The sequence below is a fragment of the Oncorhynchus clarkii genome, chromosome 30 (assembly GCF_045791955.1).
Source record: "Oncorhynchus clarkii lewisi isolate Uvic-CL-2024 chromosome 30, UVic_Ocla_1.0, whole genome shotgun sequence".
NCBI classification, from domain to species: domain Eukaryota; kingdom Metazoa; phylum Chordata; class Actinopteri; order Salmoniformes; family Salmonidae; genus Oncorhynchus; species Oncorhynchus clarkii.
In genome coordinates, this window is record NC_092176.1 from 35,666,004 (window position 1) to 35,686,284 (window position 20,281).

The 20,281-nt window shown below is 41.9% G+C and overlaps 1 protein-coding gene across 1 annotated transcript in view; it reads right to left on the reverse strand.

Moving 5' to 3' along the window:
• LOC139389390 (nitric oxide synthase 1-like) overlaps nucleotides 1-20,281 on the reverse strand; it is a 78,434-nt gene that overhangs the window by 25,017 nt on the left and 33,136 nt on the right. The window contains exons 7-12 of the mRNA XM_071136111.1: nucleotides 18,979-19,120; nucleotides 13,168-13,307; nucleotides 11,549-11,723; nucleotides 6,761-6,862; nucleotides 5,706-5,900; nucleotides 888-973 (exon numbers count right to left, since the gene is read on the reverse strand). Coding sequence (XP_070992212.1) covers nucleotides 888-973; nucleotides 5,706-5,900; nucleotides 6,761-6,862; nucleotides 11,549-11,723; nucleotides 13,168-13,307; nucleotides 18,979-19,120 — 840 coding nt within the window. The remainder of the gene's footprint in view (nucleotides 1-887; nucleotides 974-5,705; nucleotides 5,901-6,760; nucleotides 6,863-11,548; nucleotides 11,724-13,167; nucleotides 13,308-18,978; nucleotides 19,121-20,281) is intronic.

The following is a 20,281-nucleotide window of genomic DNA, read 5'->3' on the forward strand; positions in this document are numbered from 1 at the left end:
TTAGTAGCAGTTATATAATATCATTAACAAGCTGTATTTAGTAGTAGTTCTATAATACCATTAACATGCTGTAGTAGTAGTTATATAATATCATTAACATGCTGTAGTAGTAGTAGTTATATAATATCATTAACATGCTGTAGTAGTAGTAGTTATATAATATCATTAACATGCTGTATTTAGTAGCAGTAGTAGTAGTAGTAGTTATATAATATCATTAACAAGCTGTATTTAGTAGTAGTTATATAATATCATTAACATGCTGTAGTAGTAGTTATATAATATCATTAACATGCTGTAGTAGTAGTAGTTATATAATATCATTAACATGCTGTATTTAGTAGTAGTTATATAATGTCATTAACAAGCTGTATTTAGTAGTAGTTCTATAATATCATTAACATGCTGTAGTAGTAGTAGTTATATAATGTCATTAACAAGCTGTATTTAGTAGTAGTTATATAATATCATTAACATGCTGTAGTAGTAGTAATTATATAATATCATTAACATGCTGTATTTAGTAGTAGTTCTATAATATCATTAACATGCTGTATTTAGTAGTAGTTATATAATATCATTAACATGCTGTATTTAGTAGTAGTTATATAATATCATTAACATGCTGTATTTAGTAGCAGTTCTATAATATCATTAACATGCTGTATTTAGTAGCAGTTCTATAATATCATTAACATGCTGTATTTAATAGCAGGTCTTTATCAGTGCCAAATGGAGGATTAGGAAACAAGTGTGCACTTAAAGTGTGTACTTCCGTATACATAAACAGCAAGCAGGACTGCAATGGAGAACTCTAACCCCAATCTAGGTGAAGCATAATGCTGCCCTAAGGCTTAATGACAGGACCTCTCCATCTCTGTACTCACTTGGCCAGTTTCTTGAAGCCGATGGCTCTTTTCTTGGTGGGTGTCCCATTGTTGACTTTCCACACGTGGTGATTCCATGGGTCAGCCTATAGTGGTGAGAGAAGCTCGTCACATTAGGCTCAACATACAACTCAGTGGATGATGTTACTGTACATTTAAAGGAGATACATACTGTACATACTGTTATGTTTTGACTTAATTTTACCGGGCAATTTAAATAAAGCACAACTAAAGTATTTGAAAGAATTTGACTTTGACGACACAAACTCTCCTTCTTCCCCGAACCACCGCATTTAACCCAGGTAGGGTGACTGGGAACACAAGTCAATCAAAGAGGCAAAAAGACATTACAAGGACAAAGTGGAGTCACTATTCAACGGCTCAGACACGAGACACAGATGGCAGACAATCACGGATTATAAAGGGAAAACCAGCTACGTCGCAGACACTCACTCCCAGACAAAATAAACACCTTTTTCGCCCGCTTCGAGGAAAACCACACAGAGCCGTTGTCGTGGGCCCCCACCGCTCACATGAACTGTGGGCTCCATATCTCTGTAGCCAGCGTGAGTAGTACTTTCAAACTTGTTAACCCTCGCAAGGCTGTTGTCCAAGACAGCATACCAAGAGCATGCGCAGACCAGTTGGCTGTAGTGTTTCCGGACATATTCAACCTCTCCCTATCTTAGTCTGTTGTCCTCACTTGGTTGAAGAAGTCCACCATTGGCTCTGTACCCAAGCAAGGTAAGGTAACAGAAACCTCTGTCATCATGAAATGCATTGAGAGAATGGTCAAGGACAATATCACCTTCAGGGCCTGAACTCCCTGTACAACTGGTTTCTAGACTTCCTGCCAGGATGACCCCAGGTGGGTGAGGGTAGGCAACAACATGTCCACTATGCTGATCTTCAATACGGGGCTCCCCAGGGTTGTGCGCTCAGCCCTCTACTGTAGTCCCTGTTCACCCATGACTGCGAGGCTACGCATGACTCCAACTCAACCATCACGTTTGTTGACGACACGACAGTGGTAGGCCTGATTATTAACAACGATGAGACAGCCAACAGGGAGGAGGTTAGAGCCCTGGCCGAGTAGTGCCAGGAAAATAACCTCTCCCTCAAGGTAAAAAAAAACGGTCTGTACAGGTACATCAAAGCTGGGACAGAGAGACTGATAAACAATTTCCATCTCCAGGCCATCAGACCGTTGAACAGACATCACTAGCTGGCTACATGCCCGGTACCTACCCTGCACCTTGAGACTAATGCCCCATGTGTATAGTCTTTGAAGGCTGGTCACCTCATATACTGGTCCTATACTGTTGTTTACTCACTGTGTATGTATATACTGTATTCTCCACATAGCTGTATTCTCCACATGGGGCGGCAGGTAGCCTAGTGGTTAGAGCATTGGGCCAACCGAAAGGTTGCTAGATCGAATCCCAGAGCTGGTAAAAATCTGGTAAAAATCTGTCGTTCTGCCCCTGAACAAGGCAGTTAACCCACTGTTCCTAGGCCGTCATTGTAAATAAGAATGTGTTCTTAACTGACTTGCCTCGTTAAATAAAAGTTAAATAGAATAGCTCATCCTAATATACCTACTACTATACATTCCCTTTTATTTCCAAATAACACACTATACACACCACATATTTATATTCTAGATTCTGACACATGCTCACCCTAATATATACTGTATACCCCTGTTAATTGGATTTGTTCTGTCATATCTTGATTTCTAGTTTAGATTTTTGATCATTTATGTATTTGTATTGTATTAGTAAGAAATTCTACTGCCCTGTTGGAGCTAGTAACACAAGACATTCTACTGCCCTGTTGGAGCTAGTAACACAAGACATTCTACTGCCCTGTTGGAGCTAGTAACACAAGACATTCTACTGCCCTGTTGGAGCTAGTAACACAAGACATTCTACTGCCCTGTTGGAGCTAGTAACACAAGACATTCTACTGCCCTGTTGGAGCTAGTAACACAAGACATTCTACTGCCCTGTTGGAGCTAGTAACACAAGACATTCTACTGCCCTGCTGGAGCTAGTAACACAAGACATTCTACTGCCCTGCTGGAGCTAGTAACACAAGACATTCTACTGCCCTGCTGGAGCTAGTAACACAAGACATTCTACTGCCCTGCTGGAGCTAGTAACACAAGACATTCTACTGCCCTGCTGGAGCTAGTAACACAAGACATTATACTGCCCTGTTGGAGCTAGTAACACAAGACATTCTACTGCCCTGCTGGAGCTAGTAACACAAGACATTCTACTGCCCTGCTGGAGCTAGTAACACAAGACATTCTACTGCCCTGCTGGAGCTAGTAACACAAGACATTCTACTGCCCTGCTGGAGCTAGTAACACAAGACATTCTACTGCCCTGTTGGAGCTAGTAACACAAGACATGCTACTGCCCTGCTGGAGCTAGTAACACAAGACATTCTACTGCCCTGCTTGGAGCTAGTAAGACAAGACATTCTACTGCCCTGCTGGAGCTGGACATTCTACTGCCCTGCTGGAGCTAGTAACACAAGACATTCTACTGCCCTGTTGGAGCTAGTAACACAAGACATTCTACTGCCCTGTTGGAGCTAGTAACACAAGACATTCTACTGCCCTGCTGGAGCTAGTAACACAAGACATTCTACTGCCCTGCTGGAGCTAGTAACACAAGACATTCTACTGCCCTGCTGGAGCTAGTAACACAAGACATTCTACTGCCCTGTTGGAGCTAGTAACACAAGACATTCTACTGCCCTGCTGGAGCTAGTAACACAAGACATTCTACTGCCCTGCTGGAGCTAGTAACACAAGACATTCTACTGCCCTGCTGGAGCTAGTAACACAAGACATTCTACTGCCCTGCTGGAGCTAGTAACACAAGACATTATACTGCCCTGTTGGAGCTAGTAACACAAGACATTCTACTGCCCTGCTGGAGCTAGTAACACAAGACATTCTACTGCCCTGCTGGAGCTAGTAACACAAGACATTCTACTGCCCTGCTGGAGCTAGTAACACAAGACATTCTACTGCCCTGCTGGAGCTAGTAACACAAGACATTCTACTGCCCTGTTGGAGCTAGTAACACAAGACATTCTACTGCCCTGCTGGAGCTAGTAACACAAGACATTCTAGCACAAGGCATTCTACTGCCCTGCTTAACACAAGACATTCTACTGCCCTGCTGGAGCTAGTAACACAAGACATTCTACTGCCCTGCTGGAGCTAGTAACACAAGACATTCTACTGCCCTGTTGGAGCTAGTAACACAAGACATTCTACTGCCCTGCTGGAGCTAGTAACACAAGACATTCTACTGCCCTGCTGGAGCTAGTAACACAAGACATTCTACTGCCCTGCTGGAGCTAGTAACACAAGACATTCTACTGCCCTGCTGGAGCTAGTAACACAAGACATTCTACTGCCCTGCTGGAGCTAGTAACACAAGACATTCTACTGCCCTGCTGGAGCTAGTAACACAAGGCATTCTACTGCCATGCTGGAGCTAGTAACACAATACATTCTACTGCCCTGCTGGAGCTAGTAACACAAGACATTCTACTGCCCTGCTGGAGCTAGTAACACAAGACATTCTACTGCCCTGCTGGAGCTAGTAACACAAGACATTCTAATGCCCTGTTGGAGCTAGTAACACAAGACATTCTACTGCCCTGCTGGAGCTAGTAACACAAGACATTCTACTGCCCTGCTGGAGCTAGTAACACAAGACATTCTACTGCCCTGCTGGAGCTAGGACATTCTACTGCCCTGCTGGAGCTAGTAACACAAGACATTCTACTGCCCTGCTGGAGCTAGTAACACAAGACATTCTACTGCCCTGCTGGAGCTAGTAACACAAGACATTCTACTTCTACTGCCCTGTTGGAGCTAGCCCTAACACAAGACATTCTACTGCCCTGTTGGAGCTAGTAACACAAGACATTCTACTGCCCTGTTGGAGCTAGTAACACAAGACATTCTACTGCCCTGTTGGAGCTAGTAACACAAGACATTCTACTGCCCTGTTGGAGCTAGTAACACAATACATTCTACTGCCCTGTTGGAGCTAGTAACACAACACATTCTACTGCCCTGCTGGAGCTAGTAACACAAGACATTCTACTGCCCTGCTGGAGCTAGTAACACAATACATTCTACTGCCCTGCTGGAGCTAGTAACACAATACATTCTACTGCCCTGCTGGAGCTAGTAACACAATACATTCTACTGCCCTGCTGGAGCTAGTAACACAAGACATTCTACTGCCCTGCTGGAGCTAGTAACACAAGACATTCTACTGCGCTGCTGGACATTCTAGTAACACAAGACATTCTACTGCCCTGCTGGAGCTAGTAACACAAGACATTCTACTGCCCTGCTGGAGCTAGTAACACAACACATTCTACTGCCCTGCTGGAGCTAGTAACACAAGACATTCTACTGCCCTGCTGGAGCTAGTAACACAAGACACTACTTCTACTGCCCTGCTGGAGCTAGTAACACAAGACATTCTACTGCCCTGCTGGAGCTAGTAACACAAGACATTCTACTGCCCTGCTGGAGCTAGTAACACAAGACATTCTACTGCCCTGCTGGAGCTAGTAACACAAGACATTCTACTGCCCTGCTGGAGCTAGTAAGACAAGACATTCTACTGCCCTGTTGGAGCTAGTAACACAAGACATTCTACTGCCCTGTTGGAGCTAGTAACACAAGACATTCTACTGCCCTGTTGGAGCTAGTAACACAAGACATTCTACTCTGTATACGCGACCAATAAACTTTGATTTGATTTGATTTACCTGGTATTCGAAAGATGGCGTGAGGCGATAGTTGAGCATCTCCTGGTGGAACACCGGGGTGATGCTTCCAGACATGGGGGGTACAATCCAGACCCAGTCCCCTGGGCAGCCCCCCCGCACCCTGATCTCATTCTCCATGTGCTTCATAAAGGACTCTGTGGCAGAGTGGTGATCCACTATAGTTACCTTAGATGACTGAGAACAGATAACAGGAATCAAATCATGAAGTGGAATTCATTTCATTCATTCAGTTCATTTACCTTAGTTATTTCAGGATTATATTTAGTTTATCAAGGTATAAATTAAATCTCTCAAGCACCCATAATTACAAATAATTTAAACATATTTCTGACTTCATAAAAATACATGTTTCATATATAAAGCATAATACTAGTTTGTCTACAGCAAGGACCATCCTAGAAAATCATTCAATATAGTATCAAAATCATGGGCATTAATATGGAGTTGTTTCATTAGTGAGGTTGGGCACTGTTGTTGGGCGATTAAGCCTGGCTCGCAGTTGGCGTTCCAATTAATCCCAAAGGTGTTCTATGGAGTTAAGGTCAGAACTCAGGCCAGTCAAGTTCTTCCACACTGATCTCAACAAATAATGTCTGTATGGATCTTGCTTTGTCATGCTGAAACAGGAAACGGCCTTCTCCAAACTGATGCCACAAAGTTGGAAGCGCATAATTATCTATAATGGCATTGTATACTGTAGCGTTACAGCACTTACAGTTGACCGGGGCAGCTCTAGCAGGGCAGAAATTTGACAAACTGACTTGTGGAAAGGTGGCATCCTATGACGGTGTCACTGAGCTCTTCAATAAGGCCATTCCACTGTCAATGTTTGTCTATGGAGATTGCATGGCTGTGTGCTCGATTTCATACACCTGTCAGCAATGGGTGTGGCTGAAATAGCCGAATCCACTAATTTGAAGGCGTGTCCACATACTTTTGTATATATAGTGTATGAAATGCAAGCCCTGTAAATAATCAATTCCAGCACCCCAGTAACCTTTAGATATTTACATGGCCAGCAGATAAACCCACACCTGGAAACTGTAGAGGACTGCTATGTTGATCTCCACCAGTGCCTTGTCCTTCCATAGAGAAGAAGTCTTCCTGGTGTCCAGGGCCATCAGATTGGCCACTTCCTATTGGACAGTAACATACCATGCTTTAATAACAATACCTGTTGTGTATAAAGATACATTGAAGATAAACAATCAGGGTAACATTTTATTCTTCTTATCTTATTGCTAATATATTACCTGCTACATATGAGATAAATATTTCTCTTTATCATTCAAGTAACCTTGTTGTGATAAGAATAATTGTCAGCTAAGTGCTGTTGTTCATAAAGCTACATAGGTGGCAGGTAGCCTAGTGGTTAAGAGCATTGGACCAGTAACCCGAGCTGACTAGGTGAAAAATCTGTGGATGTGCAAGGTACTTAAATCAGTGGTTCCCAAACTGAGGGGTTGGCAAACTGTCCTGTGAGTGACAAACTGTCCTGTGAGTGACAGAGTGACAGGTGATTGGTTGCAGTCAGTATAAAACCACAGGTGATTGGTTGCAGTCAGTATAAAACCACAGGTGATTGGTTGCAGTCAGTATAAAATGGCCGAAATACATAATGGAGACATTTTAGAACAATAAAAAACAACCGTTTTAGAAGTGCCTTTTGTTCTGCATTAAAATAAGAAAATGTCACATAAAGTCTATCATAACAATTATGTTCATGGATAAAGCTGCATTTAGCAGCAGGGCGCATGGTGCTTGAGATGGGAATACAAGATGAGGGGAAATGACTGAGAAAAGAACTAAAGTGACTTTCTAAGCATGGGAACTCTGAAAACATAACAACACATCATCACCTTAATGGCTATGCTAATACATTAGCTGAATGAAATCAGCACAACCAGAGACATACTTATTATATCTACAGCCTCTAAGCTTGACATGTTCTAGACGTCATGATACTACTGTTTGTGACATAAAACACATTCATCATTAAGTCATCACCATAGCTACAGCAAAAAAGATCCTCTTCATCCGACCAGCAATACAGATGTAGGATCTTAATTTGATCACCCTGTTGCAGGAGATTTTAAACCTGTAGTGTATTTAAGGTTTTAAAAGACTTCTGAAGTTTGTAATTTACACTTTGACATTTCAGACTTGATTTTCCCTTACGAAAAATGTATCAACCCCTACAAAAATGTCCAATAATTATAATCCACATAATAATTCACATTTCCTGTTGCTGCGGGATAATTTTCCTTCTGTAGAAAATACTGTCTCAAATTTAGATTCTACATCATCAAAATAGATGTTTCTATTTGTTTAAACATCAAAATAGACTGTTTTCCTGGAAACAGCAAGTCAAATTCAAATCAAATCTTAAATATGTGTATTCAACCAATAATATTTTATTTGATTTGATTTTGACTTGCTGTTTTCAGGAAAACTATAAAAAAATGTATGCTTAAAAAAATAGAAAACATCTATTTTGATGTGATTTGGAAACCCATGAATGTTGAGAATTTAAGTGAAGAATGTTAGCCTGTATGCATGTGGTCATGAGAGCAGACTCATCTGCCACACTGGTAGAATATGGGCCAAAACAACAAATACAGACATAATGTTTTTATCAGAAACTTGGCCAAAGAAATCTGTGTCAAATAACTAGATTGTTATTGATGGGTACACCGTTTTTAGAACGGATCGGATGAGTAAAGGAGGAGGGGTTGCAATTTAAGTGAAATCCGAGTTTAACGCCTCTGAAATTCTCTCGATTACCAAAGTCAAACATTTTAAATTGCTTGCGGTTAAAGTGAACGTATATAAGGACTCCCACATCACTGTAGTCGGCTGCTACAGACCGCCCTCGGCTGCTACAGACCGCCCTCGGCTTCGGGAGACGCACTAAACTCTCTTTCTGATGTCCTGCACAAGTTAAATGACTCTGAATTCATTATTTTAGGAGATTTGAACTGGGACATGCTTACATCTGTTTCGGACTCTTTACAAGAACTGTGTGACTCTGAATCTTGCTCAATTAATTAATGTGCCTACAAGACCGAATCCCAGAGCACCTAACAAATCAACGCCATTGGACATTATGCTAACGAATACCCCTCACAAATACACACCGACTGGGATATTCTGTAATGATGTCAGTGATCACTGTGGAATTGCTTGTGTTAGAAATACAAAAATGACCAAAGCCAAACCCCGTTATATTTTTAAAAGACATTTTAGACAGTTTGATTAAGGGTTCTTACATTATCTGTACCGTAATATTGACAGAGTAAGTCTGATTCCCGATGTTGACACTGTCTGGGACTATTTTATAGGAAATTTGTGTCGATTTGTGATAAGCATGCCCTTGTGAAGAAATGTAGAATCAAGTGGAAGGGACAATCCCTGGTTTTCAGATAACTTGGCAGAATTAATTAGAAAGAGAAATATCTCTTGGGCTCAAGCTAGACATACAAATGCTCCTGTTGACTAGGACTCTAATGTAAACTCTGTTACAGTCAACTATGCTATAGGCCCTCATGTGAACCATTTTATTGTTGAGTCTGTTTCTTATACTGAGGTCTGTAAAGCACTAAAGGCAATAGACACTAAAAAGTCTGCAGGTCCAGACAACCTGGACCCCTACCTCTTAAAGATAGCAGCTGGTATTATTACTGAACCTGTGGTTCACATTTTCAACTGGAGTCTCTTGACCAATTCCATACCCAACATTTGGAAATCAGCTTCTGTCCTCCCACTGCTAAAGGGTGGAGATCCCTCAGATGCTAATAACTATCGTCCTATCTCTAAACTCCCTATCCTGGCCAAAGTATATGAATCCCTAGTGATCTCACAGTTAAAAAACGTCTTAATTGAAAATAACATACTGAGCGGTGTTCAGTCTGGCTTTAGATCGGGGCACAGCACCACAACTGCAGCTATGGCAGTGGTAAATGACATCATAAATGCACTTGATAAAAAGCAACACTGTGCTGCTCTGTTTGTGGGTTTATCAAAGGCCTTGATTCAGTTGACCATGAATTGTTGCTAGCTAGTCTCAGTGAAGGGACAGTAAATTGGTTTAGGAACTACCTTTCTGACAGAACACAATGTGTATATACTGACAATCAAAAGTCTAGCTATCTTGAGATTAGTAGAGGTGTGCCCCAGGGTTCCATTTTAGCTCCTGTGTTGTTCTCAATTTGTAGTAATGGGATGCAACCAGCAAAGTTACATCTCTATGCAGATGACAAAGTAATATATTCATGTGCTCCTTCTCTGGTTCAGGCTGTTGAAGAGCTCCAGACTGCTTTTCAGACACTCCCTCCCTTTATGGTCTCAAACTGGTCTTGAATGTAAAAAAAACTAAATTCATGACCTTTACCAGAGCTAGAACTCTGCCAGAGAACGTTAGCATTGGCTTATCCATTGAAAAAGTGTAATCCTATAAATACCTAGATATTTGGTTGGATGACAAGTTGTCCTTTAAAGTTCATGTGGATAATCTTGTGACAAAGCTTACATTGAAATTGGGTTTTTATTTTCGTAATAAGGCTTACTTCCATCTTATGGCTAGAAAGAAGCTTTTTCAGGCCACTTTTCTCTCTGTAATTGATTATGGTGTCTTGTATATGCATGCAACCTCCTCTGTCTTACAGACTGGACCCTGTTAATCATGCATCCTTGTGCTTTATTACAAATGCCAAGTCACTCGCCCACCATTGCACATTGTACCAAATGGTAGGCTGGACTTCACTTTATATGCGTAAAACTTCCTCTTGACCTCACTTTATATCATTTTGGGTAAACTCCCTCTTTACCTCTATAGTTCGGTCTCCTTCACCACCAGCAGTTACCGTACCCGGTCTGCTAGGTGGTTGCTACTTAAAGTCCCCAGGACATTCACAATATTAGGCAAGACTGCCTTCTCTTCTTGTGCACCAGAGGCATGGAATAGTCTACAACCCATGCTTCATCTAGATATGTTAGTGCCACTGAATGGATTTAAAATATTGACGGGAGACTCTGTTAGGGAGGAGTGAAAAATGCTTTTTTTTTAGGCTGGATCATGTTGTTGTATTCTATTGTTGTATGTTTTCATTCTGTAATGTACTGATTGTTGCTGCCTTTTTGGCCAGGTCTCCCTTGAAAAAGAGACTCTGGGTCTCAATGGGCTTTTCCTGGTTAAGGTTAAATAAAATAAAATAAAGTATTACCGGCGTATAGTATAAAAAAACACACCAGATTATGGTAAAGCATATGATAGATTCTAGTGAATATCCTAGTAAAAGATTATAGTAATGCATATGATAGATTCTAGTGAATATCCTAGTAAAAGATTATAGTAATGCATATGATAGATTCTAGTGAATATCCTAGTAAAATATTATAGTAATGCATATGATAGATTCTAGTAAATATCCTAGTAAAAGATTATAGTAATGCATATGATAGATTCTAGTGAATATCCTAGTAAAAGATTATAGTAATGCATATGATAGATTCTAGTAAATATCCTAGTAAAAGATTATAGTAATGCCTATGATAGATTCTAGTAAATATCCTAGTAAAATATTATGGTAAAACATCCACTCACAACTATTGTGTGAATTCCCATTACAAACCCCACACATAACATAGGTAACATCCCTTTATACCTCATGGTCAAATTAGAATATGTCCAAATAGTGCATTTAACCATTGCAGCTGTCACAGAGGTCCCTGACGCATATCTCGGTGCCCATGTAACTGCCACCGAAGGGGTGCTTATAAACGTTTAGAAATGCATATGAATGCTTTATAAGTGATCTTAAAACCTCCAGGATGTTGTAGCGAGAGCTGTCACAGAAGTCCCTGACGCCGATCTCGGTGCCCATGTACCAGCCACTGAAGGGACAAGCAGTGAATTCCAGCCCCCCCACCTCTAGCAGCATGCTAGATACAGCAGGCAGACTGTACCACTTCAGATTCAGGTCCTTGAACCAATCATACCTGCAAGGACGGGGGAGCAAAGACATTGATTCAAATTATTAGCATTCAAGGTATGGAGGAAAGATGGAGAATGTGACTTATAACTTGACTTGTTGATTCAAATGAATAAGCTAGCATTCAAGGTATATAGAGATGGTTGAGAGGATATATTATACATAGCTTGAACTGTAGCTGACTGCTGCTGTTGTTTACATTCTGAATACATGTAAAAGCACACTTTCTTATCTTGGTGAAAAGCCATTGGAAGAGACTAGTGACAAGTTTATATTCTGACATTGACATTTGTATAGTACGTCATGGAAAGAAAATACAGTTTGTAGGTACAAAGAAGTTAAGGATTTCTCCAAGAGATGTTAGATGTTAGAATTCTTCTGTGATAACATATCTGCCCACTGTGATGACATATCTGCCCACTGTGATTACATATCTGCCCACTGTGATGACACATCTGCCCACTGTGATGACACATCTGCCCACTGTGATGACATATCTGCCCACTGTGATGACACATCTGCCCACTGTGATGACACATCTGCCCACTGTGATGACATATCTGCCCACTGTGATGACATATTTGCCCACTGTGATGACACATCTGCCCACTGTGATGACATATCTGCCCACTGTGATGACACATCTGCCCACTGTGATGACACATCTGCCCACTGTGATGACACATCTGCCCACTGTGATGACACATCTGCTCACTGTGATGACATATCTGCCCACTGTGATGACACATCTGCTCACTGTGATGACACATCTGCCCACTGTGATGACATATCTGCCCACTGTGATGACACATCTGCTCACTGTGATGACATATCTGCCCACTGTGATGACACATCTGCTCACTGTGATGACATATCTGCCCACTGTGATGACATATCTGCCCACTGTGAAGGTATATCTCCTCACTGTGATGACATATCTGCCCACTGTGATAACAAATCTGCCCACTGTGATGACATATCTGCCCACTGTGATAACAAATCTGCCCACTGTGATGGTATATCTGTGCTGTGCTGACCAATCTCGTCACTGTGATGGCATATCTGCCCACTGTGATGACAAATCTGCCCACTATGATGACAAATCTCGTCACTGTGATGACATATCTGCCCACTGGGATGATATATCTGCCCACTGTGAAGGTATATCTTCTCACTGTGATGACATATCTGCCCACTGTGATGACATATCTGCCCACTGTGATAACAAATCTGCCCACTGTGAAGGTATATCTGCCCACTGTGCTGACCAATCTCGTCACTGTGATGGCATATATGCCCACTGTGATGACAAATCTGCCCACTGTGATGACAAATCTGCCCACTGTGATGTGTGTTGTCTCATTCACTTGGGATGTGTGTTTTGTGTGTGTGTTCGGTGGGGGGGGGGGGGGGGGGGTGCATGTGGCATGTGTGTGTCTTGTCTCACTCACTTGGGGTGTGTGATCTGCACCTCTAGAATGAGGTCTTGAGGTATCTCAAACAGCTCTGGGTCGTTTCCGTTGGACTGCAGCAGGAGAGGCAGCACGTCGAAACGGCCCTTGGGAGGCTTCCAGCCCTGCTGGATACAGATCTACAGACCCAAGCCAACACATTTCATTACATTTTAACATGGATTCACTCAAGTAGACTCATAAATCCTGTTTAGTGGTTTCCACTCCAGAATCTGTTTTGTCAGAGTTTTAGCCTTGCTCAGAGGCATGCTATATAAAGACATTGAACACTTTCAGGTTTTGTTATCGACTTCCGGACTTGTCTCCATGCTGTTGTGCTGTTTATTGCTGTTTGTTGTGCTTTTTGTTGTGTTGTTTGTTGTGCTGTTTTATGGTTGCTGTTTGTTGTACTGTTTGTTGTTATGTTTGTTATGCTGTTTGTTGCGCTGTTTGTTGTGCTGTTTTGTTGTTGCTGTTTGTTGTGCTGTTTGTTGTTATATTTGTTGTGCTGTTTGTTGTTATGTTTGTTGTGCTGTTTGTTGTGCTGTTTGTTGTGCTATTTGTTGTGCTGTTTGTTGTGCTATTTGTTGTTATGTTTGTTGTGCTATTTGTTGTGCTGTTTGTTGTGCTATTTGTTGCCATTTGTTGTGCTGTTTGTTGTGCTGTTTGTTGTGCTGTTTGTTGCCATTTGTTGTGCTGTTTGTCACTACTTGGCTATCTGCAAAAACCTTTATTTTTTTTTATTTTTTATACATTGACCAACGACTTCGTTTGTTGTTTCCTCGCTATACTTTTTTCAATCAGCTTTTTCACCCTGGAAGCTTTATCTGGACATGGTTCTACTGGACCTTGACCAGGCAACAAAGCTAAGTGGTAACATTAACATGATGCCATCTAATTGCAGTTGCTGTTCTCATAATATACAGGAGAACTATCACCTTATGGTGAGTATAGCCGTGCTGCCTGCACAGCTTCAGGTGCAATCGTTAGGCAGGGCAATTTAAGTTTAGGAAAGGAGGAAACAGTGTCTGTGCCACCAGTAAGTACAGTTAGTAGTATACATCCTACCGCACAGTTCCCACAGCCGGACAATTTTATCAAGGCTTCTGGATAGAAATGCTGTGGCCATGCTAAACCGGTGTCACTCATTCAGCCGACAGACACTTTCAACCAGTTCTCCCCATTAAGCAACGAGTCTGAGTCAGAGGCCGAGCCTTCTCGGGTTTCTCCTTCACCCATTACGGGGTCTGAGCCATCATTAGCTCTGACAAATTGAAAACCCTAGTCATTCACGATTCCATTACTCCAATATTAGACCTAAAAATAATCATCCAGCGATCATACACTGTTTCCCAGGGGGCAGGGCTACCGATGTAAAGGCTAATCTGAAGATGGTGTTGGCTGAGGCTAAAACTGGTGAGTGTAGAGAGTATAGGGATAATGTTATCCACGTCAGTACCAACGATGTTAGGATGAAACAGTCAGCGGTAACCAAGCGCAACATAGCTTCAGCGTGTAAATCAGCTAGAAATATGTGTCGGCATCGACAAATTGTCTCTAGGCCCCTCCCAGTTAAGGGGAATGATGAGCTCTACAGCAGTCTCACAACTCAATCGCTGGTTGAAAACTGTTTTCTGCCCCTCCCAAAATAGAGAATATGTAGATAATTGGCCCTCTATCTGGGACTCACCCACAAACAGGACCAAGCCTGGCCTGCTGAGGAGTGACGGACTCCATCCTAGCTGGAAGGGTGATCTCATATTCTCTATGAACATAGATAGGGCTCTAACTCCTCTAGCTCCACAATGAGATAGGGTGCAGGCCAGGCAGCAGGCTGTTAGCCAGCCTGCCAGCGTAGTGGAGTCTGCTACTAGCACAGTCAGTGTAGTCAGCTCAGCTATCCCCATTGAGAACGTGTCTGTGTCTCGATCTAGGTTGAGCAAAACAAAACATGGCGTTGTTCATTTTAGCAATCTCACTGGAATAAAGACCTCCTCCATTCCTGCCATTATTGAAAGAGATTGTGATATCTCACATCTCAAAATAGGGTTACTTAATGTTAGAACCCTCACTTCCAAGGCAGTTATAGTCAATGAATTAATCACTGATCATAACCTTGATGTGATTTGCCTGACTGAACCATGGCTCAAGCCTGATGAATTGACTGTGTTAAATGAGGCTTCTATCCTGGTTACACTAGTGACCATAACCCTGCGCATCCCGCAAAGGTGTTGCTAACATTTATGACAGCAAATTTAAATTTACAAAAACAAAAATGTCTGTGTTTTTGTCTTTTGAGCTTCTAGTCATGAAATCTATGCAGCCTACTCAATCACATTTTATAGCTACTGTTTACAGGCCTCCTGGGCCGTATACAGCATTCCTCACTGAGTTCCCGGGATTCCTAACGGACCTTGTAGTCAAGGCAGATAATATTCACATTTTTGGTGACTTTAATATTCACATGGAAAAGTCCACAGTCCCACTCCAAAAGGCTTTTGGAGCCATCATCTACTCAATGGGTTTTGTCCAACATGTCTCTGGACCTACTCATTGCCACGGTCATACCCTGGATCTAGTTTTGTCCCATGGAATAAATATTGTGGATCTAAATATTTTTCCTCATAATCCTGGACTATCGGACCACTATCTTATTATATTTGCAATCGCAACAAATAATCTGCTCAGACCCCAACCAAGGATCATCAAAAGCCGTGCTATAAATTCTCGGACAACCCAAAGATTTGTAGATGCCCTTCCAGACTCCCTCCACCTACCCAAAGACGTCAGAGTACAAAAATCGGTTAACCACCTAACCGAGGATCTAAATTCAACCTTGCGTAATACCATAGATGCAGTCGCACCCATAAAACCAAAAAACATTTGTCACAAGAAATGTGCTCCCTGGTACTGTATATAGAAAATATCCGAACCCTGAAGCAAGCTTCCAGAACAATGGAAAGGAAATGGCTCTCCACCAAACTGGAAGTCTTCCTACTAGCTTGGAAAGACAGTTCCATGTAATATCGAAGAGCCCTCACTGCATTTCGATCATCCTATTTTTCCAACCTAATTGAGGTGAATAAGAACAATCCAAAATGTATTTTTGATACTGTCGCAAAGCTAACTAAAAATAAAAACCAGCATTCAACAAGAGAGGATAGCTTATGAGTGTCTTCGATGAAAAGATCATGATCATTAGAAAGCAAATTACGGACTCCTCTTTGTATCTGCATATTTCTCCAAAGCTCAGTTGTCCTGAGTCTGCCAGGACCTAGGATCAATGGAGACACTCACGTTTTTTAAATCCTGTATCTCTTGACACATTCATGAAAATAGTCATGGCCTCTAAACCTTCAAGCTGCACACTGGACCCCATTCCAACTAAACAACTGAAAGAGCTACTTCGTGTGCTTGGTCCTCCTATGTTGACCATAATAAATGGCTCCCTATCCGCCAGATGGCAGTAATAAAAATGGCAGTAATAAAGCCTCTCTTGAAAAAAACAGACCTGTAAAATGTAAAAAAAAATATTGGCCTATATCGAATCTCCCATTCCTCTCAAAATGTTTAGAAAAAGCTGTTGCGCAAATAATGTATACAAAGCACTTCAGTCTGGTTTTAGACCCGATCATAGCACTGAGACTGCCCTCGTGAAGGTGGTAAATAACCTCATATTGGTGTCAGACCAAGGCTCTGCATCTGTCCCTGTTCTCCTAGACCTTAGTGCTGCTTTTGACACCATCGATTACCACATTGTTTTGGAGAGATTAAAAACCCTAATTGGTCCACACGGACAAGTTCTTGCCTGGTTTAGATCTTATCTGTCGGAAATATATCAATTTGTCTCTCTGGATGGTTTGTCCTCTGACAAATCAATTGTAAGTTTCGTCGTTCCTCAAGGTTCCGTTTTAGGACCACTATTGTTTTCACTATATGTCCTACCTCTTGGTGATGTAATTTGGAAACACAATGTCAACTTTCACTGCTATGCGGATGACACACAGCTGTACAATTCGATGAAACATGGTGAAGCCACAAAATTGACAGGCCTGGAAGCCTGTGTTTCAGACATAAGGAAGTGGATGGCGGCAAATGTTTACTTTTAAACTCGGACAAAACAAAGATGCTAGTTCTAGGTCCCAAGAAACAAAGAGATCTGCTGTTGGATCCGACAATTAATCTTGATTGTACAGTCGTCTCAAATAAAACTGTGAAGGACCGTTACTCTGGACCCTGATCTCTCTTTTGACGAACATATCAATAATATTTCAAGGACAGTTTTTTTCCATCTTCGTAACATGGCAAAAATCAGAACCTTTTTGTCCAAATTGATGCAGAAAAACGAATCCATGCTTTTGTCACTTCTAGATTAGACTACTGCAATGCTCTACTCTCTGGCTACCCGGATAAAGCACTAAATAAACTTCAGTTAGTGCTAAACACAGCTGCTAGAATCCTGACTAGAACCAAAAAAAATGATCATATTACTCCAGTGCTAGCCTTTCTACATTGGCTTCCTGTTAAGGCTATGGTTGATTTCTGCTAACCGACAGGTTTTACTGATAACCTACAAAGCATTACATGGGCTTGCTCCTACCTATCTCTCCGATTTGGTCCTGCCGTACATACCTGCACGTACACTTCGGTCACAAGATGCAGGCCTCCAGCTGGAGGCAGGGATTTCTCTTATAGAGCTCAATTTTTATGGAATGGTCTGCCTATCCATGTGAGAGACGTAGACTTGGTCTCGACTTTAAGTCATTACTGAAGACTCATCTCTTCAGTAGGTCCTATGGTTGAGTGTAGTCTGGCCCAGGGGTGTGTAGTCAACCCCTTATTACGGGGGCTGAGTCACTGGATTACTGGTGCTCTTCCATGCCGTCCCTAGGAGGGGTGCGTCACTTGAGTGGGTTGAATCACACACGTGCTCTTCCTGTCCAGTTTTGCGCCCCCTCGGGCTTGTGCGGTGGAGGAGATCTTCGTAGGCTATACTTAGCCTTGTCTCAGGGTAGTAAGTTAGTGGTCTGTTGATATCCCTCCAGGGGTGTAGGGGCTGTGCTTTAGCAAAGTGGGTAGGGATATATCCTGCCTGGTTGGCCTGGTCCAGGGGCATCGTCGACCCAGCTGTCTCAGTCTCAAGTCTCTATGCTGCAATAGTCTACGTGCTGGGGGGCTAGGGTCAGTCTGTTAAATCTGATGTAATTCTCCTGTCTTACCTGATGACCCTGACCTGTTCACCGGACATGCTACCTTTTCTCGGACCTGCTGTGTTTTCTCTCTCTCTCTCTCTCTCTCTCTCTCTCTCTCTACAACTACTGATTATTATTTAACTCTGCTGGTCATCTATGAACGTTTGAACATCTTGAAGAACAATCTGGCCTTAAATGGTCATGTACTCTTATAATCTCCACCCGGCACAGCCAGAAGAGGACAGGCTACCCCTCAGAGCCTGGTTCTTCTCTAGGTTTCTTCCTAGGTTCCTGCCTTTCTAGGGAGTCTTTCCTAGCCACTGTGCTTCTACATCTGCATTGCTTACTGTTTGGGGGTTCAGGCTGGGTTTCTGTATAGCACTTTGTGACATCTACTGATGTAAAAAGGGCTTTATAAATAAATTTGATTGATTGATTCATACTGTAAGTGGTTCAGTGGGTTGAAGCTGACAAGACATAGCCAGCTTCAAGAGCTGGCAAGACATAGTTGACAAGACATAGTTTGTGGTTTTATATCCCATGAGGGATACATATGCCATGCTCTTACGAACTATAATTCACTTTGAATAACAGTGACCACAATGTCATTTAACTGTACCTCAGTGAACTCTACGTTGGCTGGGTCTCCCAGAATCTGACCGTCGGGTTGCTTGTAACCGGCATAGCGAATCAGCTGTGTGTTCCACACCCGGAAGTCGTGCTTGCCATCTGTCCTCTGAGGAAATATGGTAATGGCAGATCTGAAAAAAATTGAAATGACCAGGTGTGAAAGTAGATTTAATTTCTTCCCTTAATTCTATGTTCAGGCTCCTTGGGCCTGAACATAGAACTACATAAAGCAGAGGTGTGGATTCGAGTCACAAATATGATGACTTGCAACTCGACATTGACTTTAACACCAATGACTCGTGACGTGACTTTGCCTTGAGCCCTATGACTCGACCTGACTTGATATCCTCCCCAAGTCCAAATATAAAAAATTATGCTATTAAAAAAAGTGTGCAGCACATCAACTCTTCATTTAACCGATTACAGTTTGAATCAGACAGCAGCCAAACAAATTGTGCCAGCTGAGAAAAAGTTGTGCGTGGCAGTGTAGAGGAACATCGGCGGTGAATTCAGATGGAACCCTTGGAAAGATGACACCCCAAATTACTATTTTCGGATATAAAGACGAAGCTGTATCAACACAAAACGTATTGCAACTTACAAAACATGCGGGAAGAAAATTACAGACGGAGGCGCAACAATTTCCAACTTTGTTTGACATTTGAAGCTGCACAAAGAATGGTAAGTCGTGGCTAATATAGCCGACAGCTACAGTCGTATGAAAACGTTTGGGCACCACTCTGAGGCTGCATAATAATTTACTCTGTCGTCACAGAAAATGATCACAGTGGCATGCCAATACCGGGGTATTGTCCAGACAAAGATTTTTAGTGTAGCAATATTAAGTTGTATGAAATTAAATCAGATGTGAAAAATAGGCTATGCAAAAATGTGGGCACCCTTGTCATTCTGTTGATTTGAATACCTGTAACTACTTAGCACTGATTAATTGGAACATACAATTGGTTTGGTGAGCTCATTAAGCCTTGAACTTCATAGACAAGTGCATCCAATCATGAGAAAAGGTATTTAAGGTGGCCAATTGCAAGTTGTTGTTCTCTTTGACTCTCCTCTGAAGAGTGGCAACATGGGGGCCTCAAAGCAACTCTCAAATGACCTGAAAACAAATATTGTTCAACATTATGGTTTAGAGGAAGGCTACATAAAGCTATCGCTGAGATTTAAGCTGTCAGTGTCCACTGTGAGGAACTACCTTCATCCAAAATACCTTCATCCAGAATCCAAAAGGAGGCTCTACAAAATATTGATGTGATTTTTCTATTGGGGTGCCC